This window comes from Hyposmocoma kahamanoa, unplaced genomic scaffold, assembly GCF_003589595.1.
Source record: "Hyposmocoma kahamanoa isolate Upper Pololo Valley unplaced genomic scaffold, ASM358959v1 138, whole genome shotgun sequence".
Taxonomy (NCBI): domain Eukaryota; kingdom Metazoa; phylum Arthropoda; class Insecta; order Lepidoptera; family Cosmopterigidae; genus Hyposmocoma; species Hyposmocoma kahamanoa.
Genome location: NW_020653492.1, coordinates 1,937,629 through 1,960,212, shown reverse-complemented (window position 1 = coordinate 1,960,212; position 22,584 = coordinate 1,937,629). Strand labels below are relative to the sequence as shown.

The 22,584-nt window shown below is 36.0% G+C and overlaps 1 protein-coding gene across 1 annotated transcript in view; it reads right to left on the bottom strand.

The window, feature by feature from the left end:
* Window positions 1–22,584, bottom strand: part of LOC113240400 (CUB domain-containing protein 2) — a 275,798-nt gene that overhangs the window by 187,536 nt on the left and 65,678 nt on the right. The window contains exons 2-3 of the mRNA XM_026477689.1: window positions 22,413–22,468; window positions 22,026–22,121 (exon numbers count right to left, since the gene is read on the bottom strand). Of these exons, the coding sequence (XP_026333474.1) occupies window positions 22,026–22,113 (88 nt within the window). The 5' untranslated portion in view covers window positions 22,114–22,121; window positions 22,413–22,468. The remainder of the gene's footprint in view (window positions 1–22,025; window positions 22,122–22,412; window positions 22,469–22,584) is intronic.

Genomic DNA, 22,584 nt, shown 5'->3' with positions numbered 1-22,584 from the left:
TATGACGAGCATTAATAAGATTCTGCATGAATATTTAGCTGTAAAAAAATTTGTTCGCGTTGGATACCGCACATGTTAACTACGGATCAAAAAGATGCTCGCGTCGAATGGTGCAAGAAAATGTTCGAAAAATATAACCGTGGTGACTCAAAGGCTGTCTATAATATCTACACAGGTGACGAATCCTGGATTTATGCGTATGATCCCGAAACTAAACAACAATCAACTGTGTGGGTGTTTCAAAATGAGCCGAACCCTACGAAAGTAACTCGTGCAAAAAGCACTATGAAGCAAATGGTGGCCTGCTTTTTTGGTATTAATGGCCATGTGGCTACAGTGCCACTAGAAAATCGTAGAACGGTTAATTCGGAGTGGTACACGACCATTTGTTTGCCTGAGGTATTTGAAGAAATACGAAAAAACAACCGGCGACGCAGAATCATTCTTCACCATGACAATGCCAGCTGTCATACGTCACGCGTAACAACTCAGTTTTTGGAAGGTCAAAATGTGGAATTAACTGGTCATCCACCGTACAGCCCTGATTTGGCACCGAATGATTTTTATTTATTCCCAAATGTAAAGAATAAATTACGTTGTCAACGATTTTCGACCCGTGAAGATGCAGTCGACGCCTTCAAACAACACGTTTTGGAGATACCTCAGTCAGAGTGGCAAAAGTGCTTTAAAAATTGGTTTACACGGATGCAAAAGTGCATCGATCATCGTGGAGAATACTTTGAAAAACAATAAAACTATATTTAGTCATACATGTTTGCTTATTTTTTATTTTCCGGATACATAAGTAGCAGCCCTCGTATTCGTGGTATTTTTGATCTGACTAAAGAATTTTAAAAATACGTTGACCTTTTTGTTACAAAATGCCACACGCCACTTTTCATTTCACAGGTACTTTTAAATGACTAGTCCAAATCATAAAATGATTGATATATATGTTTACTAGCTAGTGCCCGCGACTTCGTCTGCGTAGAATAAGCATTTCGAGTAGCCTACCTTATCGAAAGATCGAATACATAGAAAAATATTTCTTCTACCCGGTTGGACTTGAGCCCACGACCATGCCGCACCGTAGTATTGCTCTTACCAACTGAGCTACAGGTCAACGAGCTATCGAAATTCCCCTATGTATTTTTGTTACAGATCTTTGTACAGACTTTCAGCATTCGTCGCCGCTAGTGACATCTAGTGAGAGATTTTTTATACTATACTAATTTTTCTATTTCACCCCCTTTAAGATTTTTTTTTTTTATTAACAAAAAGTAGCCTGTGTCCTTCTCCTAGGTCTCATCTATCTGTATACCAAAATCCATCAATATTGGTTTCACCGTTTAGACGTGATAACGTTGGCGGGTTGGCGGGTGCACACCACGCGCCTAAAACGGCAATGGACGTGTCAACCTCAGCGCCACAGCGCGCGCACACGCGAGCAGAATCCAGAGCCTTGGAGGCCGCCGTAAAGTTGCCTGCATATCGGTATTCTACAGGATATATCACGAAGAGTGTGCGAGGTATATGTACGTATCGGGGGACCGGGCGTAGGCTGGGGTTCCACCCCTATGTTATACGGAATCAACCAAAGTCATTTGAGGTAGTATAGACTTTTAATCGGACCACGCTCCTGACATACTTTTTTTTTATAACATCAAGTGTCAGGACGAACAAGTCGTGCACCTGATGGTAAGCTACACGCCTGTCCATAACAGTTACAGTGCCACTCAGAGCTTTAAATTGCAAAGATCTGAGGGGCACTACCACTCACCCGTCACACTGAGACATAAGTTGACAAGTTCCATGTGCTTATACTTTCACCAGCTTTCAATTTCCACTTCCAATCACTTAACAGGAAAATACCTTGTATCTCAAAAGGTTACTGAAGAGAACTTGATTATATGCGATTATATTCTAAGGTATAATAGCACGGGATAAATACGGTACCTGTAGTGCATAATTCTCGTCCCAGTTTTGAAGGGTGAGAGCGTCTTGGAAAATTCCCGTCGTAAAACTATTTGCGAGGCAAGCTCGTATCTGGGTTAGTTTCGTATTTCGCCGTAATTACAACTGCCGCTAGCCTCGGCTTTTCAAACCACATAATGTGTATTTATACGTCATTTACCTGCAGATATATTTGAAGTAGAGTAAAGCGGTGGTAGCCCAGTGGAAGAACGGTTTATTTATTAGGGTATATCAGGTCGACGGTTACAATTCCTAAGGTAACATGTGCCTATGAATCGTATGTTTAACATATTGAGTTGTTTATGAAAAAGAACTACTAGAATTGATTATGCTACTTCAATACTCGAGTAAAAAGTGTAGTCCAGTAGAAACGGTAACATTTGGACAATTTTTTTTTACTCACACGGGGCTGTGAGACCCCGCACTAGGGAAATTCTGTGTCACGGGTGCCATGGACACACACATAAACAAACCAAATTACACCTAAACTCACGAGAGACTCACAGTTCAAATCTTTTATATGACAATAAAAACGTTATATACATTATCATATTATTATACGTATATACATCTATGTTCGTCATATCAGAAAAAGATATTTCGACCTGGGGATGATGAAAATTTGAAAAACGGTGACTTTAAACCGGATTCAGATGCTACAAACCCAAGTTGTAGGCTTATTAAATATAATATAGTAATCAGCTTGCTCCCCTGGCACACAGTGATTGTAATTGTTAATATTTTAAATCGTAATTGTTGTAATATTTATGTCATTCAATATGTTAACTTTAATGTTTTAAATAATTTATTTTATTTAATAAATGGTTTAAATAATTTGTAGACTTCTAATTAGTTAAAAATAATTAGAATATTGTACTTTTTATTTTTAATTTTTACAGAGTGGAATTTCCTGCCTACAGACTTGTTCCGCGATAACTTGGGCCTTTTCAAGGCGAGAGTGAATAGGCAATATTTAAATGTGCATGCTACATCGTGGACCTTCATATTAAAAAGGTCGATTCATGAAGTTCGTGTTATTTTTTATGACTTTTGTATGATAAATGTACTTCTAACATATGATTATATCTGACTTTATTATACCAAGTATACTTGCTAGGTTACTTACTTTATGAATGTTTAGTAGGGTAACGTCCCCAAGCCGCAATGGGTCAGCGTGGCGGATCATTGTCTAAACCTTCGCAGCAAAAAACAAAGCGTAGTAAAGCCGGGTTTTCACTATAAGAGTTCTCTCGTACCGAGTCCACTCGGATGACTACACGGACGCTACACGCGTAGACACGTGATTCGAGCGTACTCGGACGTCTGCGTCCGATCATAGTGGACTCGGAAGCGGTTCTATCATCATGAGTATACTCGGATCATTTTATGAAAACAAAATGGCGCCAACCAAGATATTTGGAGTGAACGTGACTCTATGAGGTTTTAAACATCTTTTTATCTTTCTCTTCCACTTCTCAAACAAAAGTATTTGAAGCACTCAGTTGGTCACGTCTTAAGATCTATTTTTAGATATTAATTTTTCTTTTGCTTTGTTTTTTTTTTCCTTCTATGATTTTGTACTCCAGCCATTAATATATCTGCTACAACTCATGTACCGCGCAGCAGCAAATCAGTCGTGATCATCTTGATTGTTCAAGGAAACAACTGCTACTTGGACGCTGATGAACTTGTAAAGGGTAAACCGAAATCCAAATGGACTCTTATACGATCTAACTCGCACGAGAGCACTCGTATAGTGAATATCCGGCTTTAACGATGTTGATATTTGAAGAAATACGTGTGTAAAATCTTTTGTCATTTTTATGTCAAAAAAAAATAAATTGCAATACTTTTTAGTAGCAGTGGAAAGAGTTTATCCAAAGAATTACTGCCATTTATAATGAGCATTATTGCATTCCGGTTGGTGAAACACAGTTACATCGGACATGTCAATTGCCCTTTGACACAGATCTTTGGGATTTTAAGCAATTCTTATTGGTAGATGTGTCACTAACTACCAGGCATACGACGTGTTTGTCCCACCACTTGATAAAAAAACTAAATAAATAATAAATACCATAGATTTACACGCCAATTTTAGTACAGTGAGACCTGTTGTGCAACCTTTTGTAAACCATATTTTATTCAAATAAACATCATTTCATTCGATCATTCAACTGTCTCACTCACTCTACATAATAATAATATTATGTTCTATATAATATGTTCGATGCAGTAACTTTATGTTCGCAGCGTAGCGGTACATTGTAGCGGCGTTGGCGTTAGCCGCGGAATGCCTACGAAAAAGTATCTTGATTTAAGTGAGTAGTGCTACAGACGCCAAGTTCAAGTATTTGATTTATAGCCTAATTTGAAGTCTAGAGTTTGCTTCATTGTCATCAGCTGACGCTAGTCCACTGCTAGACACGAAATGCTCCCCAAGACTAACTACTAAGAATTACCACGGACTTCTAAAACCAAATTATGAGTGCTACGACTTTTTGCCTTTTGCGATGGAAAATCTTAGGTTCTTGGAGATCACAGGCGAAAGTTCTTGCTAAGAAAGTTTCAATTCACCACACTGAAATCTCTGGTGACCAGACTGCTGGCAGCTACAACCAATAAAGCTTGGCTATTCGAACATTTACTACCTTTATCTAGATGAATATAAGGTTGAAAATTTGTATTCTTTAACTTTAGTATGAAACATAATTAAAGTGCCTTTATTTAATGCCATATTATTCTAATATGAGTCCAATTCCATTCCAAACATATAATACTAATAATAATATAACTTTCTCAAACAATTGTTCAACGACAAATTTTCCACATATTCATATTTCATTAATTTGTGAAAACACAAGTTATACATAAGCTGACATGTACAAAATAAGTATTGTTTCAATATATCCGGTCAAACATCAGGCATACAAATATATACTTTCACTCACATACACTTCGACGGACAAGTCATGAGGGAATAAGAAATGATAACTAGAGGTCAAAATAATGTATTAATTTTAATAACGTCAAAATAAACATACATTTATCAAAAATTAGACGATGAATTTATGGATAGTCTTTTAAAAATTCTGATACTGCGTAATCTTTTAAATAGCATAAGGTTTTTCTAAGGCCTAAGTGCTGTAGCTACATACATTACGTCTGCTCGCCGCGACGATTATTTTAGTTCTGCGCTGTACATTTTTTTTGAAGGACACTTTCGCAGTTGGCCGCTGATAGCCTTGACTGCGCCACCGGAAGAAAAGCGCGAGCTGAAGGCTCATAACCCTTAAAATAAACTACAAACTAAACTTAAAACTAAGTAGTGGGCCTGAGGGCGCCCAAGTGGGCACGGACCTCGGCTCAGGGCGCTACTGAAGACTTTCGCCAGAAGGGCGTGCTGTGGGAAAGAATCTACGTGCTGCAATGAGGGGCTCTACGACCTCGCCGGCGAGGACGGTTCGTGCGTGAGGAGAGAGACTGATTAGCGATCTGGTTGGCCTTCAAAGTGGCGCGGTAAATCCACGGGTTTTATAGTAGCGAGATAGCAATACATTTCTCTCTATTCAGCGCTTTTAGATTAGTTTTACCAATAAATGCATGCTAGTTCCAACTCTCATTTCACTGAAGAATACCTGCAGCTAACCCAGGACTAAATTGGCGACTTGAAGCTCCTAAAGTACTTTTATAAGCTTTCAAATTTTAATATATACGTAAATACAGTCTTAAAAGTAAAAGAAATTAGTCGATACCCTCAAGTCAATTCACACATCACACGTCTCGAAGATGGCCCGATATATCCAGAAGAACGCAACACGTTCAATAAATATTTATATTAATAGCGTTAATAAAATACATGCCTGAAGTAAACATTCCGTTAAGACCTTCGTATCGTGTAAATTAAATGCTTGTACGTTTACATGAAGAGCAACAACAATCAAATAATTTTGTCTATATTTTTGTGAGTTTTGCCCTTATTTTTGATATAAAATAGTAATAAAAATAAATATATTTAAAATTTATTATTTTAATATCCTATTCTAGAGATTGACTCGTAGTAGTTGATCTGGTTACTTTGGTCTTAGTACATTAACCTCCAAGATGCATCATAAAAATGCGGCTATCCAACGTGCCATCTGCACATATTGAACTGTCTGAGTGAAGAAACTTTCATAAGTTGTCACGGATGGTGCTATGGCAAAAAGCGCAGCGGCAAAAGCGCTACGCCGTTTAAACCCAATCCGCAAAAAGCACATACATAAATTCGTTCTACCGAGACACGGTGAGGCAACAGACGCTGGATTGAGCCATTTGAATTCAAGGAATTTTCCTATGTGATTGTTCGGTCTTTGTACCAATAATAATAACAAACTTCTGGAGCATTTTCACAAATAATTATAACTTTTTATACAAAAAAAAAACCATCTTAAAAATTTGCTTATAAGTTTTCGGTGTCTTTTATTCTTATTGGAATTACATCTATATGCTAAGTTTTATTAAAATCGGTTAACGGAAATTAGGTAAAATTCAATAAACATGATGCATTCCATAATCTGCCACTCTCAGAGGTGGAACATGTTGTTCAAATTTAAATGGGACCACAATGAGGTACCTCCTACCCTACAAAAAAGAATCATCGAAATCTGTTCACAAATATCGAAATAATCGCTTAACACACACACACACACACACACACACAAACACACACAATATATAGACGAATTGGGAACCTCCTAATGAGGAGGTTTCAAACAATGGTTTGAAGGTGGTTAAAAAGAGATAAATATTGTGGTAGTAAAAATATCGTGATATTCAATAAGAATAATGCTGCTACTTCAAATAATTTTATATATATATGTATATATAATACACACATGCTTGGCCACAATCTCACTGATGTGACCGACGATGGGACGCATTTGCCTAAAAAATGCCTATTCACTCTAGCCACGCGGGCATCTCGTTTGTTTCTTCCTCGAACCTGCAAGAATAGCCCCAAATGGTCTTTTCGGAAATCACAGATAGAGTATTCCATTACTTTGCCGTATGCATCAGAAAGAAGGAAGCAAAGCGCTTAGTGCGATTAGGCGGTAAATCAACAACATAAAGAAAGAATATTCCGGACCTTAGTCGACCGAAGGAGGAACGGTGAGGGTGGAACTAAATTGAAAAGTTCCTGCGCACACTAAACGAAATGTATCCGATAGAAAACCGACAAGCAAGCTACTTTTCTGCGATTTATGTTCAAGAAGATTTTGAACTGAATTTCCATTATTCATTGCATTATTCAATCCAAGAACAAACAGATCGTCTGTTTTCAGATTGAACAAATGTGTGCTAACCGCATCCAGAATTCATACATTGCACCGCAACCTGCAAACTAAGCTCTACTGACACAAACTATTCTTGTCTGCGCATTCGACATTTAAAATCAATTCGAAAATTTATTTTAATTTCCCACTGATTCACGTTCTCCTTGATGCTATGTGAATTATTTACACGTCTGTATACATAATGTCGATTCGATGCATAGATTCTTTATAACAAGATACAATTGTTTAAAGATCCCAATGAAGGACTGAACCTCAGAGAGGTCCGCGTCTTCGCTGATTAATCAAAAACAAACTCAGGTACAGGTACTGGGGTATTCTCAGAAGACCTCAATATCAGGATATCAACACCGCTTGGTGACCACAACACACTATTCCAACCTGAATGTATGGATATCAAGTTGGCAGCAGAAGCAATAATAGCGAGAAGAGTAAAGAATTACTCCATTCGGATATACTCCGACAGCATGTCAGTACTTCAAGCGCTGATCAGCTATGACATTAACTTTATGAATGGCATCAAGCACACATGGAGGTATGTATATACAACCACGTAACTCTACAGTGGATTAAAAGACACAGCGGCTCACGTGGCAATGACGCAGCGACGAACTAGCCAGAAAAGGGTCGGAGACGGATGCTGTAGGACCAGAACCCATAATGTCCCTCCCCTACCAACGGTCAAGAACAACTATAAACAAAGGAACAAAATGTTCTCAAAATAACACATGGACAACCCTCACGGTTTGTAGATAGGCTAGGGAAACACTACCAACGCTCAACGCCAGTCTATCTCGTAAATTAATCAAACTTAAAAGACAAGAGTTTCGCACTCTAACTGCCACTCTAACGGGTCATGGTCCAAACAATAAACACCTTTTAATTTAGGTATCACGGATAGCCCTCTATGCAGAGCGTAAATGGAGGGGGAGGAAACGGCTGCGCACATCCTACTAGAATGCTCCAGCGTGGGCACCTACAGGGCAAAGTACCTTGGAGTGCCGAGGTCGCTCTCCGAAGTCTTCAGCATTCACCAAAGAGGCTGCTGAGATTCCTGGAGGAGCTTGGGTGGCACGAGTAGGATCCTCCACCCACCACATGTAAAATAGTCGCCTCGACATCGAGTTGACACTAGCCCGTTACACCAAGTACCAAGTAAATTCCTTATAATGTGATTACCATCACATTTCAAAGCTTATCGGTATAGCCTCCTTCATTCCTCACGATCCAAAGTTCCTTATCCTTTTTATAACTTCACCTATTTCTGCCGCCAAGCGGTGATGTGAACATTACTGTGTTCCGGTTTTGAAGGGTAACGATTGTAAAAGTGCTGGTGAAATTACAGGCACACGGGAGTTGTCAACTTATATCTCAGGGTGACGAGATCAGCCCCTCTAATCTTTGCGCTTACCACCAAGCGCGCGTCTCGTTCGTCCCGTCGCTTGGTGTCATAATAAGCTATTCTTGGTCTTGTTTTCCTCTTTTTCCTTCTTTTTGTAGTCTTGATGATAAGCGACACGCCTGTCCATGACAGTTGCAGTACCACTTAGTGCTTTAAATCACAAAGATCTGGGAGCATTGCCACTACCACCCGTCACCCTGAGATGTTTTTGTTCTGATGCTTTTATATGAATAATAAATAAAATAAATAAATAAATATAAGTTGACAAGTCCCACGTGCCTGTAATTTCACCAGCACCCTTACCCTTCAAAACAGGAACGCAGTCATGCTAACATTATGACTTGGCGGCAGAAATAGGTAAAGTGGCAGTACTTCCCTGGACGAACTCTCTCAACAAGGAGTCACCTTCCATCTTCCTCTCGACTATAAGTGTTTATAATGAGAGTTAATACTTACTCTAAATTATTTTTGAGTAAATACAAAGTTTTGTACATAATGAGACGAGTCTATTAGTAGACTTAGTAATGTTTACATTGTTATTTTTTATTTGGTTTTTACCTTAGTCGTAATTATCTGTGGCTGTAGACGCTAGATTAGGAGGATTACAACCAATTTGGCTAACTTTTCTAAATTGGTGTAGGTGTACTCGGTAGTGCGACGCAATGAGTAACCGTAGCTCTAGTTCTCATAATACAGAGATATCTGGCACATTATTAATGCTGTAATATATATGTCTTTGTATGTTGAAAGACAGCGAAAGTATGTCTTCATTTTTAACTAGTCTAGTTACCAATGTATAACGTAGAATATATATAACACCATATGGCAGCACCAGCTGAACCATAAAAAGAATTAAATAAATACTACCTATCTGTGGATAGCAAAACAGTCGCAATTTTGTTTTGAATACCGAGACATACGTCCTATCAAATTTTGTTCATTTCTAACTCGAACAAAATCATATTCAATTGGTAATTATAGGGAAATTTCATAGAATGAATTCATGAAAAGCCAAACAAATAAAATTCTCATTATGATTCTATCTAATAAATAAAACATCAAAACACACAATTAATAATAACCTTTATTTCTACATAATATTCACTACGCTTTAATGAGAATTGTAATTTTAGAATTATAATTTGCAAAGTGAGTAATACAATTTACGAATAAATTTGCATAATAGCAAAAAAGTTGACAAAACGCATTACGTACGGTAATGAAAATACCTCCTAAAAGGAGAAAAGGAACAAGAGAAAAAGTAAGAACAATAAATTGCAAGAGCCATTCCATCTACCAAGATCGTAAATAAAGAGTAAAAGGATCATCGCTATGGAAGGTGCTGGTTAAAAAAGAAGGGGTTTTTCGATTTAACGATAATGCGAGAAAGTTTATAACAGTAGAAGATATATTTGATACTTGAAATGAAAAATCATTCGCATAAGGATGCATCACTCCTTTTTAGTACGCACAGTCAAGACCATATCGAACACGTGGCATAGAGTTGAATTTAAATGTTAAGAGTATAGACTACCTCAAATTGCTTTTACGCTTAGCAGTGAAAGTGTTAGTGTTTTTTCCAATCACTTTTGTAAAAGAAATATAGTAAAATTGAGAATATACACTGATTCTATATGGTATAAAAACACGATACCTAAAAATTTTCACGACAAAAAAACACAAAACTTACCTCGAAATTTTACAAAGAAACCCAAGGATTCAACAGATACTTTACATACCAATGATTTTTGTTCCAATTAACAATGAAATAGAACAAGTATACTATATGATACACATTTTTCAAATGCCTTGTATTTCGTTTGTAAAAAAACTAATTCTGTAATAAAGCCCTGCCCCTCGACAAACAAAATGAACTATATTAATACGGGAAAAATTTTAATTGGAGCTTAGGTACTATCTATTCTTAAGTTGACCTTGACGTACTTTTGACCCTGTATTGTCCTGTTTTTTTAATCTCCGATGCAAAAAGAAGTGTCACGCGGGCCTCGCGTAATTAAATACAAGGGTCCACATGAATTTTATTGTAGAAATGAAGGAAGGGAAAATAACAGGTAAAGCAAAGGCGTAAAGGCTGTAACAAAACAATGATATAAAAAAGGTACAATCGTATAAAAACACTCCCTACTTAAATTAAATACTTGTTATGATAAAAAGGAACTTACCCCAAAAGGGCCTGTAATTTCTTGAAATACTATGTTTTGTAAGTAGTTCGGTCACATAATTTTCAATGGTACTACAGGTACTTTACAAGCAGTTAGGTTACATAATTAAACTGATCAGAATTATGTGAAGTCGAGCACTAAGCTCGCTTCGGAAATTTAGTAATTTAGTAGAGAGTGGCGATGGAAAGAAGAAAAGTAAGTGACGAAGAAGAAAAGGAATTTAAGAACGATACAAAATTTTAAAGTTGGTGACCAGGAACCAGGGAAAAGGGTGATAAAAAGATGGGATAACGATCGCATCGTCACAAAGGGAACACCCCGAACACTCCTTACAACGGTCGAAAGTTATTTACCTACTACTACATACAGCAATGCGCTGTCTGTAGACGCGCAAATGTGTGCGTGAAGTGGCAGGGTTACCCATCACTTTCTCGTACTATTACGTTACGTGGTCAGAGCGCAACATAGCGAGAATACTAACGCGAATCTGTTACATATAACTCTATTAATAGATTCCTAATAAGTAAGTAAGTAAGTTCATAATGTATTTATATCGATACAATATTATATTTTTCAATTAGTTCACTAACTAGAATAATATTTAAGATTTATTTAAAAAATATATTAAAAGAACTTAAAATGCTATATTTTGTACAGGTACTTTTACATAAGGTAACCAAGGTATTTGTAATTGCGAGTCCAAGGTTACCTAGTTAATAATTAGGCATGTTCACTACATATTTATCGGCAATAAAAAAAGAATTTTCGAGAACCCTTGTCTACTAGGTCACGAACTTACGGCGTCTCATTATATTGGTATAATAAATCTGTATTATAATATAGCACTCTGCACTAATTAAATGAAGAAAACAATGAAATAACTAAATGATTCTCACACATTAGTTTTTTTTTTACTTACTTACTTCGTTTCATCTTCCGGAAAACGTCAGAAACTCCTCTCTTTATCCCGTTTAGATGGTGATAAACAGCCGAACACAGCACAATTCACGACCATTATAAATTGTAACGTACATACAATGATGTTATATATTAACATACAAGTTTCGTAATGAATAAATGAAAACTATATTCAAATCTACAACAATCAAAGCCGTCTACATGAAAACGGCTCGCCGTCAGCCTTGTTGTCGATCAGTCAATGTGACCGTCAATGTGCGGGCCGTGGTTCGGTATCTAAAGCTAGGGAGGGGCGGAGAGTGTCCGTTCGCGTTACTTTTTTTCTCTGACAGAGGGAACTCTTATAGAGCAATGGCAAAATTAAAATAATTCGTTAGCGTGTTCAAATATCTTAATTACAAGTTGGAATATAATAAATTCATTAGGTTTTTCAAACTATAATAACGGCCTATCTAAGTCTGGAAATAAAATCGTGTAAACAAACTCTAATGACTAATTAGTATATAACCGGACTGATATCTACAACTATCGGTTTCTTAATGTTGAGCGACATCTAGCCCTTAAAAAAGGAATTTAAATACCTACGTATGGGTATGGTCCACATTTAGATCACGTAATATCAAATGTACTGATTCGACAGATTTGTAATAAAATAATAAAAATTTAACTACTTCTCGAGTTCCTAGGTTTTCGCGATTGTTACACATAGGAAATGAAACTATTTTTCCGGATTTAAATCGCGTATATTTGTGTTTTCAAACAAACCGACGTTTCTGACCCTTTACAGGTCCCATGGTCACGGTTGACTGAGGTGGTATAGTCTTCAACCAGTTATGTCTAATATTGATGCAAACCACCCTATTTTTTCACCATAATTACAATAGTTATTAATTAAATACCTTATTTTCAACGTCGGTTTGTTTGAAAAAACAAATATACGCCATTTAAATCCGGAAAAATAGTTTCATTTCCTATGATTAACTACTTCATTACAAAAAAATTAAGTCGATAATTACTTCTCCAAAATGCCACGCGAGAAAATGGTAAAACGGACAAAAAAGTTCCTAAAATCAAGGAAAGATGGCACGTTCCACAAAACATAATTTGTAACAGGGTTACCAGCGCAATAGTCTGTGATATGTTATTAATTAACTCAGTTTTGTTATGGCCTAACTTCATGCTTTTTGACCATATCTGTACACAAAATAATTTCCTCTGAACTTTCGTCACGTCACAAGCCCACGGTACCATTCAGCTTCTATTAATTCTGTTTAAGGTTTCTGTAGTTTATTTTGGTATACTAATACACCGAATATATTTTATTCATTTACGTAACACATAACCTCCGAAAGTTCAAACTGGAATATCTTTAATTCGTGATTTCTCAGGATAGTAAGCCCAAAACAAAATTTGTTCAGGAATTTCAAGGGTATATTTTCACATATTTTTCATAAACAGACGCATACAAATTATGTCAAGAAAAATTTATATGGAAGTTAGCTATTGTCCTTTGAAGCCTATGTATTATAGCCTTTATTTACTTTTTGACGTACATTGTTTTGTATCAGAGGTTTTGTAAATTTTAATTTAATTGTTATTTGAAATAAAAACCTGATGAAGCTTTCAGTAAAAACAAAATAAAATTGTCCTTGGATGAAACTTCTCGTATTTGCATTTGCAGTCGATTGTTTTAAGGCTACAGTTAAAAGAGAATATACATATAAGTACATCATTAATTATATAAGAACATTGTTTTGAATAAAACACAGAACTATCCGATGAATTTATTAGTATTAACTGTCTGGTAATTCTTTTCTTCTAACTTAAAAAATAACAAAACGCTCCGCGGAGTATCATTTCAAAAATGTTCCTCGCTTTCAAAGCGAATTTGTAATAGCCATCCTTATTGATCGCGCCTCTAGGCCGCCAGAAAAAGGCAGACATATATTTTTCATTTGTACATTTACCGGATTAGAGGGAGATGAAAGTTGTTAAGAGGATAGAGCAGTCCCAAGGGAATACCATAAGAATTTGAAACCTAAAGAGACTACTTTGAGAAAACGGTAAAGAAACACAAAATTATCTATCGAGGTCGAATTAAATAACTATTATAAAACATACCGTTACCACCGTTATAACAATAGTAAAAGCCTTGGTCATGTCATACAATAGCGATGCATATGTTTCAATATTTTGGAAAAAGAACAATGTGCTAACATAATGTTTAAGATTGGTATCTTAGAGATCCGATTGATAGGCGTACTGTCTATACTTTATCAATTCATATATGGCACTCGTCTTTTGACAGCTTGAAACGTATGAAAGTCTTAAATATAAATACGAAGTGTGTAAAACAAATTATGTATATGTGAAAATGTATCTCTACTATTTAGGCGTTAAAAAGTTCTCGAAAGTTCTCGAAAAGAAAATAATTCGATACATAAAACGGTCATTATCGGACTAGTGTTCACTACCAAATCCCACACAATTTGGCTGAGGCTAAAAAACGGATCGCGTCACTTGGTGCAATGCCATGCTTACCAGATTCAACGAAGGGGCGTCAAATTTGGTGTGAGACATAGTAACAGGTGACGAAACATGACGATGTTGATGAACAGTTGCGATCCCAAAACAAAGCAGCAATCGAGCGTATGAGTCTTTCGAGATGAGCCGAAACCAACCAAAGTGGCGCGCGTGCAAAGTACCTCTAAGCGGATGATTGCTTCTTTGTTTAATAAAACTGGACACGTGGTTCCTGTCGCTTTGGAAATTCGTTGTACCGTGAACAGTGATTGGTACACGACCATTTGTTTACCGGAAGTTATTGTCAAACTCCGTAAATATAACCGTAAACGCCGTATCATCTTGCACCACGATAATGCCAGTTCTCACACGGCCAGACAGACAAATGAATTTTTGAAAGTGAACAACGTTGACTTTATGAGCCATCACGCGTACAGTCCCGACCTGACACCTTGTGACTTTTATTTATTTCCAAAAATTAAGAACCAGTTACGCGGTTAACGATTTTCATCACCTGAAGAGGCTGTCGAAGAGTATGAAAAATATGTTTCAGAGATTGTCACGGAGGAGTGCCATAAAAGTTTTCAAAATTGGTTCATTCGTATGAAAAAGTGCATTAACGCTAACGGAGAAACAATAAATTCTTTTCTGACCATTTATAGTATTTTTTCTTATTCATTCCGGAAACTTATAGCGCGCCTCACGTATTTCATGATACAGTTCTAGAATATTAAACAATATTGCACGATACAAAATCGAATACTTAAATAATAAAAATGCCACGAAAATTAGGTGGTGAACACTAGTCCGAGAATGACCGAAAAAAGTTATCGACTAATTTCGTTCGTAGAATCTTTAATCCTGAAAAGTTGTTATTTTGCAGATGTGGCTTTATTACACGAAGGGTGCAGTTTTTTTCTTAATTGATAGGTATAGTCGATGCTCTAAAAACGTGATCCCCTAGCCGACCTTTTAGTTCTGAGAGTCTTTTTACGCATTCAACAGAAAAGCGTAAAGGAACCAGTTTTTTGGTAGAAATTCGTATTCTGTTATGTAATTAAAGATCAAACTGGCTTAAAAAGTTTCTTAACGAGTGTGTACTTATATCGCCGCACTAGGGAAACCCAGTATCGCCGGTGCCATGGACACATATAGACAACCACAAATAACACCCAAACTCACGAGAGAAATAATTGTAGGTCATACAAATATTTCTCCCGGGCCGGGAAACGAACCCGGGATCTCTGCGTGGCAGACCATCATGGTAATGTCACGTAGGCAGTTCAAAATATCATTCTCTTATGATGCAATAAGGAAGTCATATCAAAATGAATTTTACGGCTCACAGGTTAAAGGTTACGATTAACACCTGCCTTCATACTGATCTGCTCATAAACAAATAGGCGGTTAGTTATTTGAAGGCATCGACTGTACAGTCAAATATGAAAAAAATAAACTACAATTTTGAAGGCACTGACCAAAAAGGATGCTAACAGTGCCTGTTATGACAACGACGGCATTAGACGGCATCCGAGGTCAAGTGGCTTGCACACCTATTTTCATGGTATCGCCATCTCTGAGGTTCCGGGTTCGATTCCCGGCCGGGTGAATGTAGAACTAACTTTTCCATATTGTCTCGGATCTGGGTGTTCGTGGTACCGTCGTTGTTTCAGATTTCCATAACACAAGTGCTTTAACTACTTACTTTGGGATCAGAACAATGTATGTAATGTTGTCTAGTATGTATATACATTATATGAGTTTCTCTGAAGTAATATACGAGTAAGTCTACATGATTTAGTACCATTTCCTCGAGGTAAGATATTTTTCGTCTAAATTTATGAATTCGCCGTACGGTGACCGTACCTGCCCATCTATCATCGTAGAGTGAATAACAATGAATTTCATGAAAATTAATGGCGGCATCGTCACTAATAAATTTTTATGTTAAAATTTACAGTAAAATTATTTTTATATGTAGATAAATTGTTACCTCTGAAAAATGAGTTAGCTAGATATAACAATTACGTTATAAATACATCTACTTTTTTGATGACCGTTCAAATACCTTGTAAAAGATATTTTTGTTGTCGCTAACCTGTTCCATTTTTTGACGATCGACACGTGTGACCAAACAAAATGAGTAAATTTCGAAGAATCAAAAAATTGACATCATTGACTTACAAATGAATGGACGATGGGTCTAATACAAAAACCACGAAAAAAATGTCCCAAGTCAACCTATTCGAAATTTAAATTGTAATGTCATCGCAGTATCGCGCTGTCAGTAGAACAAATGAAGACTAAAGCGGAGTGTCGCGCTCTGTATACGATTTTAGCGCCTTACAAGTGCGGACACTTTTTAGCGCGGACCCGACGTCCATATAATTGTAAGTCAATGATTGACATCGTATTTTTATACAAAATCCACTGTACGGGTCAGAAGCAGACCATAGATATGATATTTTCTATCGATCAATATGTGTGATCAGACAAAATCGAGTAAACGTGGAAGAAGCAGACGATCGATATATCGTATTTTTAACCAACTTCAAAAAAAAGGAGGAGGTTCTCAATTCGATTGTATTTTTTTTACATTTCAGAACCGATGTTGTAGATTTTTTTTTTCGGAAATAGGGTACTTCAGTACTGGTGCCATTTAAATTTGACGCAAATATTCCACCTCTAAGGGTGACAAACTAAGGAATGAATCCGGTTTCGCGCACTTTCCGATAACCGATTTCAATAAAACTTAGCAAGTAGAACAGTTCCACGAAGTTTCGAGGTTTTTTTTATAAAAAAAGTTACAGTTATTGTCGATCAAGATGTGTGACGAGTCAAACTCGAGTAAATGTGTACGAAACAGGCGATCGATGTCTTATTATTTGGAGATTGACACGTGTTGATCGTCAAAAAATTGTAAATCTGTAAGCATTTTTTAAGAAATGTTTACATTTCAATATAAAACGTACTACGTAAACACCTTTTATATATGCCAATAAAGAGATGAAGGAATCTCTGAAAAAGTGATCCGTCTTGTCGATTCACGATTGATCAATTAGTCACCGGGTAAGTAATTACCGTCATCCAAGCATATCATCCCCGTAGCGAAGGGAAGAACCCTTCGGGAACGAAAGTACGTTAAGAACGTCAAGCTTTCTTCCAGATTTGTTATGATCATTTGTTATGAGATCGAAATAGGCAGAATATATACAAATCTTTTTATACATATTCTATAAGGTCTTTTTAGTAATTTAGTATTAGATTGACATTCTAAATTTAAATGTAGTTGGTTTTGGCGCCATTTTGTTTGTTGTTGTCATTGTTTTATCTGTGTAACTTTACTTTACTTTGTTGGTTTTAATGAACTCTTCACTAGCACCCAAATCCCATTGATACAACCCGCTACAATATCGTACCCCTGGTACAATGAAAAGTGTTTTTATCACATGATATTTAGAAGCACAAGAACTCCTTGTGAAAGAGTTAGTCCAGGGCAGATAGACGCAGTGGCAATGTCACTCCGATATCTTTGCGATTTAAAGCTCTAAGTGGCACTGCAACTGCTGTAGACGTTTGTCGCTAAGGGCGCGTTCCCATTATGTCGTAACGTTTTATTTATCGTTAGACGACTGTTCCGTCTAGCCTGTTCCCAAATCACATTTAGCCTGTTCCCATATCACGACTATCAGTCGTGACAGTGTCGTGGACGTTTATTTTATCGTTGAACGACTGTCGTGTCTAGCTGTTCCCACTAGATCGCGACGACAATTTATCGGTTCACGGCATCCACCTTGTCGTTTGCACGACAGAATAGTTCGAAGCTGCGATTATTGCGACATTTTTATCGTGACGTTTTATTTATCGTCAGACGACTGTCGTTCTAGCTCGATTCGATTGCTATCGTAAATTGTTTACACCTCTCTCCTGAAAGTTGTTATTTCATAGATATGGCCTTATTACATCAAAGCTGCGATATTTACCTAAATCTAAGAGCAGAATAAGGTAAACAAAAGGTAAACAATGAATATGTACATAAGATAGTAAAGCAAATATTGAAATTTATAAAATAGGTAATAAGAGTAATAATTAGAATTCAGTTTGAAAATAGTACCAATAGTAATAGTAATAGTAAAATAGTACTAAATTAATAATTTTTTTCTACTCCTGTACTTAAATCTGTCAATTTTAATTTCTTAAACCATATCGTAGAGGCGCTCTTTTTACTTCTAAATCGAAATTCTATTGTCTATGGTACTCGCCACTAAGCTGAAAAATTTCAATAAAGTTCTGTACACAGAACCATAATGAGTTTCAAAAAAGAACGTTGTGTTTTTGCTAATTAAAATATCAATTAGGATGCTACTCAAACGCCATACTGCGTCCTAAAAATCTCGTAGCCTAAACACGGTTCTCAACTTTAAGAATTATGCAACGATTGCATAAAATACTATTGTAATATGTTATACTCATATTTGGGAAAAGCAGACGACGTAAATAGAAAAAGAAATCAAGTAAAAAAATAAATAAAATTTATTGTTGTTATTCATTAAAGAGATCCCAAACCCTCGTCCTTCCGCAAACTGGGTCGACAATATATGTTCATATGTAGACAGACTCATCCAAAAGAATACAGTTGATTATAAAAGAAAAAAGGTAGACGCCACGTTAGCTATACAATATCTCCGAGTAATCTTTTCGGAGGTGGAATAGCATACAAACAATAAAAAATATATAAATAAACGGCTATTGTATTTTGTTAGACGTTTATACACGCAAGTTCCATCACGATGTTTTTCATCATTTACAAATAATAAATGAATATTAGACAACATCACATAAGTTGTTCTGACCCGAAAATAAGTAGCTAAAGCACTTGTGTTATGGATATCGTAAGCAACGACACGGTACCACAACCACCCAAGGTTAAGTGAAGGTGTTGACTCAATCACTTTAGAAAAAAATATATAGTAAAGTTGAGGATACACACTAATTAGTATACGATGTGACAGCACGCTGTCTAAAAAGTTACACGATAGAAAAAAAACACAAACTTACCTCGAAATTTGACAAAAAACCGCTGTATTCAATAGGTACTATATATGACTTTTCTTATACCAACTGAACTTAATAGAACACGTATTGTATACGATATATATTTTTCAAATGACTTAAATTTCGTTTGTAAAAAAATAAATTATGAAATAAAACCAGTATCCCGGCGGCTCGACCCGCACAATAGAACCGATTCAGTATGGGAAAAATGTAACTTGCTGGACAAAAAAATATGTTAATCATTTCTTCCATTGTAACCTTAACACGTCATATATATTTCCCATTAATTCCATGTAATTTTAAACTATTTCTACACCTGACTTTTCTTCCTTAGAAGTTCACTAACCCCATTTCCAATATCATCGAGTATATAACCAGAAATAGAGACGAAATGTCATTTAATTTGTTTGAAAACTATTCTGCCATGTCATTACTGTGACAACTGCGCTCCGATTGGTCCTTAGAGGATGGAAGATTGGTCAGCCCGAATTCGAAACAATTGACGGGTGTCGTCAATGAGTGTCGTCAACTGTTTCACCTCTAATCGACCAGTTAACTTGAACTTTGCTATAATGGACGAAAATTGCAAAATTATACATATAATATTTATTTTTCCCACACCACCGAATGGAACAGCACGCCATTATTAGAGATATTATCTTTATTACAATAAAACAAGAATATTTTTTGGAATATACGGAGACGTACACACAGGTCAGTAGTTGGCCTGTCTATATTTCAATGGAAACGTGAGTTGATATTTATAAGAGCTGTATCGCTAATGTGTTACCAGGAACACATGGCCCTTATTTCATCTCTATTTCTGGTTATATAGTCGATGTCCAATATAGATAAATATGTTAAAGTGTATACATGCGATAAGAAAACACTGACATCTTCATGACATGACAATAACTTATAGTGCTTCTATTTTCGCAATGCCTCTCGGCAAAATTCGGGTTTCGGCTGTCATCGGGTTTTATTCAGTTGCCCTTTGCCTTTAGTATAGACCGGACGCTTTCAGTCGACTTGGAAATATAGAGTTGCTATTAAATTTTTATTTATTATCCAATGGGGAGGAACGCCGCTAAAGTCACAGGCATGCCAGGTAAATTACAGCGTGTAAGGTACAAGTATTTTTACAAGAAGCCGATACGATTAAGAAAGACAACAATGGTTGTTTTCAAAAGTATTTCTGTAGCTAGTGATGTTTCAATCGGAACAGTAAAGAATATTTTAAAATAATATGATAAAAAAGATAAATCAGTTCCTTTTTCTTTCCTTTGCTCTATATTTTTGTTAACTTTCTTATTAACATGGAGTAAATGTTAATAAAAATAGGGAAATAGTTTTACAGCTCTATATAGTTCACAGAGAAATTAAAACAAAACACCAATAAAGTACGCTGTTCAAAATTCAAATTATTATAGATGTTAAATCTAATAATTAATGGGCATGGAAATTATTATTCAAATACATATATTTATGTAATATATTGCCGAGAGACATTGAGAAAATGGAAGCACTGTATTACAAAATATCTTAATAATTAATAGGAATTTGTTTTAGAATTGTTTACCAGCCAAAATGTAGATATCCATAAATTTGCATGCCAATGTCGTCAAAGTATGAGGATCATTTTATCATATATTCTACCACCAACCATCCTCATATTTAAACTTGTATGATAGGTAATTATAATTCTGTGACGAACTTACGTCTAAGAACAATGCAATATACTGAGTTCTTAGGCTATCGCGAATTGCTAAATTTGCTTTTTTAAACAAACCAACGTTTCGGGCCCCTTTATGGGTCCCGTGTTCACGGCTGACATCCGTTTCATTTGCAACAATGCAATACAATGTTTCTAAATTCCTAGTTTTCATAATAATTATGTTAGTCTGTTGGTATGGCAAATAAATAAATGTTATCTATAATAAACAATCTCGTCTAATATTTGTCAAATAAATACGATTCATTCGAACATTTTTGCATTTATCCAAAATAAGAAACTCTTTGACGGTTATTAAAATTTCTCAAAATTAATAATAATCTGTAAGCTGTAGCGATGAGTTGTATCCAGTACGTTCACACCGTGTTAAAAGCTGCCATTATAGGTGAGAAATGCATCCACTTAGTGCCAGCTAAGAGCTCGATTATATATGTACGTCACGCCTTGGTAGCACGCTGTTCCACTTATTAACGCCGTTCGTAAAGTATATCATATAATTTAACGAAGAAGGATAAAGGATGAAACTCCAATTGTCTCATATTTTAACAGAAAACAAGTTATGATATAATTACCAATGGTGTAAAAATACTGACTAACTTTTGTAATTTTACTTCATTTTTAATATTTGACAATTTCGTTAATTGTAATAAATACTTGAATGACATATATGTTTGCATACCAACTATGGTAGAATAACCTAGATTTATTTAAAATAAGATCGTGATTTACCTTAGAGCATGGAAAAAAATAGTATAAGCAATTTACCCTATTCTGACAAATATATAAATTGATTATTTGATAATTTTTCATGCGCACTAGTTCAAAAATTTTAAGGCAAGTTTAGCCAATTCAGAAAAAAAGATTCCAATTGTTTTAATTGTTAAAATACTAAACAGTCGACTTACCGCTTGTGTGTTGAAGAGTAGTGGCAAAAAGACATAGTAGCGACAGCGACAGGCATCCGAGCGAGTTGAGCCAATGTGCCGCGGCCATACTGTATCCTGCAATTAATAAAAGTATATTATCGTCTCCTTACAAAACCCAGAAAGTGCCTCTGTAAAGTATGTACCTCAATATTCCATTAAATTACACGCCACCTAGCGGGTGGCGCTAGAACTTCTTGGTAATTTGTTTCAGTTACGAGGTGCAACAGTTGCCAATCTAACGTTTTAGTGCAGAGTTTCTTAACTAGATGGCGCTAGTCACGAAAATCTGCGAAAAGCGTTGACTAAAAATATTTTTTTCTCAAATTTCGCAGTTACATTCTAGTACATTCTTTTAGATTTACCTACCATATCGTCAGCATGTGTGATTGCGCCGCGGCAGCTCGCTGTCCACCACAGATCACCTGAAACCAAAGAGAAAGTATTACTATGTATGAAAGTACTAACTACGACCACGTGTAAGTATCATCATTCATACAAGAAACACTTATAGCGTTGTGTTTTTAAGTCCATATCTTTC